The sequence below is a fragment of the Thamnophis elegans genome, chromosome Z, assembly GCF_009769535.1.
Source record: "Thamnophis elegans isolate rThaEle1 chromosome Z, rThaEle1.pri, whole genome shotgun sequence".
Taxonomy (NCBI): Eukaryota; Metazoa; Chordata; class Lepidosauria; order Squamata; family Colubridae; genus Thamnophis; species Thamnophis elegans.
In genome coordinates this window covers 54,270,300-54,279,804 of record NC_045558.1, presented here as the reverse complement: position 1 = coordinate 54,279,804, position 9,505 = coordinate 54,270,300, and the positions used below count along the sequence as shown (strand labels likewise).

Genomic DNA, 9,505 nt, shown 5'->3' with positions numbered 1-9,505 from the left:
TTGTAAAACTATATCAGCAGCTCCTTGAGCATCCTGAGCTTTCTGGATTGGCACAAGAAGAACATTCTTTGTTGTGCTTTTTTATGATGCTTTTGTGTTAGGTATCCATTTTAAGTCTTGAGATATTATAGAATCTAGAAACTTGAAGGTCTCTACTGTTGATAGCAATAGTAATGGCTATTAAATATCAATTCACAGTGCTTTATTGCCTTCTCTAAGTGATTTACAGAGTCAGCATATTGCCCCCAACAATCTGGGTCCTCATTTTACTGACCTCGGAACAATGGAAGGCTGAATCAGCCTTGAGCGGGGGAGAATTGAACTGCTGAACTCCTGGCAACTAGCAGTTCAATAGAAGTAGCCTGAAGTACTACAGTACTGCATTCTAATCACTGTGTCACCACAGATACTGTATTGTCTAGTATTGTAAGAGGTGATAGAATAGGAGGGTTTCTCCTAAAATCTACTGTGATTTGTACAATTTGGGGTGTGCTCAGTTCCAAGCACACCACAAGGCTAATTGTTCAACCTCCTGTCTATATGCAGATTCATCATTATCTCGAATGAGACCAATCACTGTTTGCAAACTTAAGTACTTTAATAGAAGGATCCTTTGAAATGCAGTCATTGGTATAGAGAGAGAAGTGGAGGGAGCACACAGCCCTGGGCGCCCCCTGTGCTAATTATACAGGTATCTGAAATGATTTTGCCTAGCTTCACCTGCTACTTCCTGTCTGTTAGAAAGCTTATGATCCACTTACAAGTTTAGCTGATTTAATTAATTATCTGGAATAATGGTTTTGAATGCTGAGCTGAAGTCTACAAAAAGGACTCTTGTATAGGTCTTTGGAGATTGAAGATGTTGTAGGACTATGATAGCGAACCTATGGCATGCATACCAGAGGTGGCACACAGCACCCTCTCTGTGGGCACACGAGCCATCGACGCAACTCAGCCCTGCCACGCATCCATGTGTGCCTCCCACCAGCCAGCTGGTCTTTGGGTCTCTGCCACGCATGCATGGGGGAAAGGTGCATGTGGGGGTGCATGCGCATGCACTGAGGCTGCACACACATTGCATTTGGGGGTTCGGGCACACTCACACGTTTTGGGCACTTGGTCCGGTCACTGTTGTAGGATGTAATGCAGAGCCATATTAACAGCATCATCTGCTGATCTATTTGCTCGGTAGGCAAATTGTAACGGGTCTAACAGCGGATCTGTGATGGTTTTCAGATAGGCCAGCACTAACATTTCAAATGTTTTCATAACTATGGATGTCAAAGCAACAAGTCTATAGTCATTGAGTTTCTTGATGGAGGGTTTCTTCAGAATTGGGATATAGTAGAGCATTTGAAGCAAAAAAGAACATAGCACATCTCTAGTGATTTATTAAAGATACGGGTGAAGATGGGAAGCAATTAGTCAGCACAAGCTTTCAAGCAAGAAGGAGTTATCTTGTCTGGACCTGGTAAATTTCCAAGCTTTTGTCTGTTAAATAGACCTTGCATATCATTTTCAGTAATCACCAGAGATGGGGCCCCAAAGTGATGTGTAGGAGGCTTGGTTGTTGTTGTTGTATCTGAGATGGAGATAGTGGAGATAGGTGATAGTGGTTTCCTCTCAAACCTACAGTAAAACCTATAGAAAACATTCAGGTCAACTGCCAGTTGTCGATTTCCTTCAGTGATATTTTAAAGAGTTTTCCACATATTTGCTGGCTTAAGGTGGGCTAAAAGGCCCAATTATGATCCATAGTTCTACAGGTCATGTTTAATATCAAAGACTCTGATTAAAGTTAAGGTTTTGCACCACTAAGCAGAAAACAATTGCTGATAGTTGCTGAAGGAGCAATATATATTTTTACACGTCCGGGAACAAGTCGACCCAGACAGGGAGTTTCCTGTCATCTTGCAAGATGTGTCCTGTTTATGACACCCATGATCTATAAGGTGCTGACCATGTATATTCTAACTGTTGGCCATCTGGCATAGACAGTTTTTGGTTCCTCTCATTACCTTATATGCTTAAACACTGCCTCTATAGATGATGACATAAAGTGCACTATAAATGTATGGCTTTAAGAACCCTTCGGGGTTCAAACTTATGATGCTTGATTTGGCATGTTTGAACCTGCGCATTCAATAAACTTTTCCTATATTGCATCGCTTGGCTTCATTGTCTCTTAATTCTACTACATTTTCTGGCACCCTTCAGATGGGACAGAGAAGCTAAGGCAATATTTTGCTGAGGGCCACTTTGCCCCGTTGGGGTGTGGGGCTGCTGCTCCTTGCCTTCCAGGCGCCGCGGGCCTTCTTTTGCCCAGGGAGCTGGTAGCAGCAGCCCGATCACGTCCAGGGGAGCACGCATTGTGAGCCCAAGAACCCTGCAAACTTAGGAAAGGAGCTGTGGTGTTTCCTGGCCAGGATCCGTGGGGAGAAGACGTCTCAGGCGAGTATCTTACTAATTGTATTGTACCTATCTCGTTTGAAGATAGAAGAGGGGGCCTGATCACCCCCCTGGACTCGGGACGGCGTTCCTAATGAAGTCCGTATAGGTTGTGTGGGTGGTTAAACCAGCGCAGTTCCTGCAGGTGGCCATTGAGTTCCGGCTTCTGGGGCCTCAGGTCGCTGGTAGTGTGTTAGGAATGGGTGGGGGTAGCAGCATACCCAGCACACCGCTGGACTGCATGATTAAAGGATTTGACTCATATTTTAATCACACTGAATATAGAGTCCCTTACCCAAAATTGACCAAGGATAGGCTTATTTACTTGTGTCAGAATCAGTGGCCACATATGGGGATAGGATGGCCAATGGGAGGAACATTTCAGAACCAAATAATAGATGATTTAACTTCGTTAATTGCTGCAAACGAAGAACGCTATCCTAATCAGTTTCCATATATAGATCAGTGGGGAGACGCTGTTGCAGGACAGGCTGATGAATTATTACAGTGCCAAGCTGAAATGGTTCGCCTGTGTGTGGTGAGACCGAAGGAAAAGGGGAAGTTGAGGTCAGCTCCCAGACGTACCATAAAAATAGCAGCTTCAGAGACAAAAGAGTCAGAGAAGAAAAGGATTTTTGCCCAGGATGAAGAGGAACTCTTCAGGCCTCCCCCTCCCTATGCCTCAGCACCCGTGGGCATTGTTGTGCCCCAGGCTATGGGTGCTGCGGCTGTAGCGGACAGTGGAGATAACGACAGTGCTGTGGGAACAGGGGATCCCCAGGCAATAGGAGGGGCAGTGAGGAGAAAAGAGCCCAAGGAGGGTGGTTTAGGGGCTACGGGAATTAGGAGGGAAGGGCCAATAACTAGACGATTGGGGGTGGAAAGGGCGAAAGCCGAGAAAGAGGAAAGTACGTTATTAGAAAAAAAGGAAGGACTCTTTCCATTAAGAGTCTCGGAACAACAGGTAGGAGTGGATGCCCAGGGGGATCCTGAATACCGCCCTTGTTTTCAATATATCCCCTTTTCAACTACGGATCTATTGAATTGGCGGAAGCATTTTGGTCCGTTGTCCGTGAAGCCCACGGAAATGACGGATTTGTTTCAAACCATTATGCATAGTCATAACCCCAATTGGCGAGATATACAACAGCTGTTAACAACGTTGCTAACAGCGGAAGAGAGAGAGAAATGTAAAGCAGGAATGCGGGAGGTTTTTAGAGAACGATACCATACAGAAGCAGATAGGGCTCAGAAACTTTTGGAAGAGGCACCGGAACGGGATCCTGGATGGGATCCCAAAGTAGCCGGTGACCTGGCAAAGATACAAACGTATCAAACCTTGATAGTGGCAGCTCTCAAGAAGGCAGGGAAGCCCCCTGTGAATTTGTCTAAGCCCTCGTTGGTTATGCAGGGAGCGGATGAGAGTCCAGAGGCATTCCTTCAGAGGTTGATTGAGGCTTATGAGTTGTACACTCAAATGGACCCGAGGGCTCCAGAGAATGTAAGGATGTTGAATGAAAGATTTATTGCGCAAAGTGCATTGGACATTCGTAAGAAATTGCAAAGGTTAGAGGGAGCATTGGGAAAGAACACCACTGAATTGGTGGAGGTGGCTAGAAAAGTGTATGTTAATAGAGATAGGGTTGAGAAAAAGGACAAAGATGACCGTATGCATAAGAAGACAGAGTTGTTGGCGTTAGCCTTACAGGGAGGAAGGGCAGGCTTAGGGCCAAATCAATGTGCCCATTGTGGATCTGAAGGTCATTGGCAGAGAGAGTGTCCAAAGAGGTTAGCTCTCAGGGGACGTGGAGTGTTTAGGGGTCCGCCCGGGCGACGCCCGCTGGGCCGCAATATGGCAGGTCGAGGAATGACTGGGCGAGGGATGATGACAGGCCAAGGGGGGCCACCCAGACATCCAGGTCGTGGATGGGGGTCGCAACTGGCTCAGGGTCCAAGAGGAAGAGGGTTTAATGCTCAAGTAGGTGCAGGAGTAGAGGGTATTGGACTAGCCGGAGTTGGTTGGTCAGATTGACGGGGACCTGGCTTGGAGCAGACTCCCCCCGAGCCAATGGTTACTTTGAATATTGGGGGTCAACAGACTACCTTTTTAGTAGACACAGGGGCTGGACGATCGGTGATAAATAACCCAATAACTACCCCTGGTCCATACCAAATTCAAGTACAAGGAGTGTCTGGACAAGTTGTAGGACGTCAAGTCTTAAAACCAGTCACCTGTACTTTTAAGGGGTCCGAAATTCAACATGAGTTCTTATATATACCTGAATGTCCTGTCCCATTGTTAGGAAGGGATTTGTTGAGCAAGCTGGGAGCTACTATTTCCTTTGATGAGGGAAAGCAGTATCTCACTGTTAGTCACCGGCCGGATGAAATGTGGAGGTTGATGGTGGTTAGGACTTCTGAGGAAGAATGTTCGGACGTATGGAGGGAATTTGATGTACCAGGACTATGGGCTGAGGATAACCCTCCGGGGTTTGCAGCACATCACCCCCCTATTATTGTGGAATTGAAGCCCCTGGCAACTCCTGTTCACATTGGGCAGCAACGACCCTATTGGAGGGAAGCCATCCTATCTATATACGACTGTATTCTAACATACTTAGATGCTGGAGTATTGGTCCCTATTCAATCCCCATGGAACACCCCAATTCTGCCTATCCTAAAACCAGACGGGTCTTTCAGACCAGTGCAAGATTTGCGCGTAGTTAATGATAGGACAGTCACAATTCACCCGTCTGTATCTAATCCATATACTCTATTTAGTCTCATCCCCCCTAATGCTACATGGTTTTCAGTGATTGATTTAAAATATGCCTTCTTTACTATCCCCATCCATCCTGTTAGCCAGCCATTGTTTGCTTTTGAATGGGAAAATCCGTATACTGGAACCAGGAGCCAATATACCTGGACAAGGTTACCTCAGGGGTTCAAAAATTCCCCAACTCTCTTCGGAACCGCGTTGGCCAAGGATTTACAATATTTTATCCCCTTCCAACAAGGAGATTCGGTTTTACAATATGTGGATGATGTGCTGGTTACTGGACAGTCACGGGATGGTTGTTGGGAAAATACGAGACGTATGTTGTGTTTATTGTTAGATTGTGGATATCGGGCATCCAGAAGTAAGGCTCAGTTAGTCCAACAAAAAGTCCGTTATTTAGGCTATGATATAATGCAAGGGCAAAGAGCACTAGGCCCGGAGAGAAAGCAAGCGTTGCTTAATCTGGCAAGGCCAACCGATAGGAGACAATTGAGAGGTTTTCTAGGCTTGGCAGGTTTTTGTAGGATTTGGATTCCAAATTACGCACTAATGGCAGCTCCACTGTATTCGTCTACCAAAGGAAGTAAAACGGACCCCTTTATTTGGACAAAGGAGCAGGATCAAGCCTTTGATGCAATCAAAGAAGCTCTGTTAAGAGCTCCGGCCTTGGCCCTGCCAAATCTGAGTAAGCCCTTCAATTTGTATGTAGATACGCGTAAGAATGTTGCTTTAGGAGTATTGACTCAGCAGCTCGGCCAGTGGCAACAACCAGTTGCATATCTGTCAAAACAGCTAGATGCTGTGGCGCAAGGGTGGCCGCATTGTTTGAAAGCTTTAGCTGCCATTGCGGAATTGCTGCAAGATTGTAATAAACTCACTTTTTCCTGTCCAATTAAGGTCCACACCCCACACTCTGTTCAAGCAATTCTTGATCAGAAGGGCCATTTGTGGATTAGTAACCAACGAATCATCAAATACCAAGCCATGATGATTGAAAACCCCCAGGTTCATCTGGTGGTTTCTACCTCATTAAATCCTGCTACTCTCTTGCCTACGGAGACAGAGGTGGAACATGATTGTGTACAAGTGTTGGAAACCGTTTATTCCACACGACCCGATTTAACTGACATACCTTTGCCTCAGGTGGATTATAACTGGTATACCGATGGGTCTAGTTATATACACCAAGGGATGAGGGTTGCAGGCTATGCCATTGTTGATGATGAGGGGGTAATTGAAAGTGGACCGTTGGGAGCAGGAAAAAGTGCACAAGTGGCAGAGTTATGGGCCCTCATTCGGGCATTGGAACGAGCTGAAGGTGAACGCTTGAATGTATGGACAGATAGTAAATACGCCTTTTTGACTTTGCATGCTCATGGGGCGGTGTACAAGGAAAGGGGCTTTAGGGATTCAGCTGGCAAATATATACAACATAGCTATTTAATTCAGAGATTGATAGATGCGGTTCAAAAACCAAAAAAGGTGGCAGTTATGCATTGTAGAGGTCATCAACGGGGTGATGATAGAATTGTTGTAGGGAACAGGACAGCAGACGCTGAAGCACGAGCTGCAGCATTGCGTCATGAGCCTCTACCAGACATGTATATTAATGTTGCCATGGATTTAGGGGTTATACCAGTAGACATCCAACCCTCCTATTCCTTAACCGAATGTGATAAGGCAGTCAACGATTTGATGGCGGTCATCGATAAGGGCTGGTATGTTCTTCCAGATGGAAGAATATACGTGCCTTCTACAGTGGCATGGCAATTGGTTCGTTCCACTCATGAAACCACCCATATGGGGAAAACAGCTTTGGAATCCGCCCTTATGAGGGATTACTATATAGATGGGTTAGCAGGGATGGCGATAAAAGTCGCATCTTCCTGTGAAACGTGTGCCAAAGTTAATCCTAGGCAAGGTCCTTCCCTTCCACCGGGAACTATACCTATTGCCTACTATCCTATGGACACAGTCATGGTTGACTTTACTGATATGCCGCGAAGTGGGTTTTATCGGGCTATGATAGTTATTGTGGATTTATACACAGGATGGCCAGAGGCGTTCCCTACTAGAACGAAAAAGGCTCAGGAAGTAGCAAAGGTTTTACTTAAGGAGATCATTCCTCGATTTGGCAACCCCTCCTTTATTTCATCAGACAATGGCCCGGAATTTGTCCATCATATTAATCGAGCCATTGCACAAGCTATAGGGGTGAAATGGCGCTTCCATTCTTCTTTCCATCCACAATCTGGTTCTCCCGTGGAAAGGATGAATAGGACTTTGAAGGAAAAGATAACCAAAATTTGTGCGGAAACACACTTAAAGTGGCCCGACGCTTTGCCCCTTGCGTTATATGCGATTCGGAGTGCTCCCAGACGACAACATAGACTCTCCCCATATGAGTTGATGTTTGGTCGGCCTCCGACGTTATTACGGCATAATTTGGCTGGATGGCCTGATTTGGGGCATAAGGGGGGAGTTTGGGCCATGGAAATGGTGCAGGAATTAAATAAACAGGTTGAAAAGTTGAGGAATTATGTATTAGAGCAGACCCCTCCCAGATTGGTAACTAGATGTCATTCCTTCAGGCCAGGGGACCGTGTCTGGGTAAAACATTGGAAAAAGGAACAATTAGAAGGGAGGTGGAAGGGACCTTATGAGGTAATTATGACATCTCCACTTGCTGTTAAGATTGCGGAATCTAAAACCTGGATACATTGGACTCGAGTAAAGAGAGCCGCTGACAAACAATGGACCACACATCCCAGCGACCAACCGTTGAAGTTGAAATTGATTCGTCAATAGAGTCCAATTATATCCTTTGTTGTATTGCCATAGGTATTGTGATTCTTGCTTTCATTGTGTGCATTATTTGTATTGTGAAATACGCCAACCTGACGGTCCAACGATCAATCGGCAGAACGGTGAGAGCGGTTGACTGGTGGCCATTTGCTGGCGTCCCCTTCGCTAACGGACAATTGCATACAGACCATTCAAGGGAAATCCAAGCCGATCCTGCACCTGAAGCAGATCCCGCACCTGGAAGGGAAGACGGAGAGCCAGCGCAGCATTCCCCCTGGCGAATCTTCCAAAGGTCAGCAGTGGAGAACCCTTGCTAAGTCACTCCGGAAGCTGACTTTCTTCGCACGGGTGAAGAATAATGGACCAGCATACTAATCTTTATTTACTTTCATCCTTTACGAACCATATGTGTTGGTTCTGTACCTGTAAATGTGGATGCTGCTGCTGTGCCCACTGTATTGACTGTGTCCAGCATAGCTATTGTAACATTAAGTGCGATATAGTTATTATAGAAGACGCGTTGGCACCCTATCTAATCACTGGATCCGGCCCGGCATGCTACACACTTAAAGTAACCCCTACAGTTTTGCTTGCATTACAGGATTGGAGAGATCACGATGTGTGCGAACAGGATGCACGAAGGTATACCGCTCGGTTGGTCTATTACGCTATTAGTGATATGGTTATACGGTGTTGGGAGCAAATGCAATCTTGTTGATGTGGGCAACTTAGGATTGTGGAGCAACCCAGAGGAAAGACCCCATATCATCCGATCTTATAATGTCGGATCCAGGGAAGGGGAGGGGACAACCCCCATTATGTTTTCTCCAAATTGTTGGAATGGAGTTCTACCACACCCTTGCAAACTCCCTGACCTATTCGATAAGATTGCCAGAATTACTTGTCAGTCTCGAGGTTTTTCCAACCCAGAGGTATGCCCGTATGTGGGATATCTAATGCGAAAGGGAATGTGTATAAAAGCCCGACAAAAGGGGGGAGAACCACCTCTAGTTTTGGATTGTGGAGTCCCCCATTATTGGGGCTGGACCCGTATTACTTCCCCATCACAATTGAAATCGGGATGGCAAGGGGCATGTATAGTACAAATGCGTCCCATTGAATTTGGGGTAACTATACGAGGAAAAGCTAAGAGACGCAGAAATAAGAGAGAGGTGGGCCTTTATCAGGATAGACCACCTCTAAGCACCATTTGTATCAAGGGAGGAGGAGTTCAAAAAGGAGAATTCCAGTATTGGAGAACAACCCATAAGGGATGTGATATCACAATAGAAGTAACACCAAAACTAGCTAAAAAGGGATTAGCCTGGTCATGTGGAAACCAAAATGATGAATGGAGGAAAGGAATTTACGAATTATGTAAAAATGCAACCCAGAAAGATCTCTATAATGGAGACCCAAGGTGCCTTTGGATTCATATAACCTTGTGGGCTAGTTGTTGCAGAACTACAGAAC

General features: G+C 45.7%; 1 protein-coding gene across 1 annotated transcript; it reads left to right on the top strand.

The window, feature by feature from the left end:
• The first annotated feature begins 4,516 nt into the window (after positions 1–4,516).
• Positions 4,517–8,035, top strand: LOC116521161 (protein NYNRIN-like). Its single transcript, XM_032235858.1, has one exon. The coding sequence runs from the start codon at positions 4,517–4,519 to the stop codon at positions 8,033–8,035; it is 3,519 nt and encodes a 1,172-aa protein (XP_032091749.1).
• Positions 8,036–9,505: the final 1,470 nt, after the last annotated feature.

Excerpts from the sequence above, each read along its gene's own strand:
- LOC116521161 (XM_032235858.1), top strand. The coding sequence starts at position 4,517 with ATGGTTACTTTGAATATTGGGGGTCAACAGACTACCTTTTTAGTAGAC.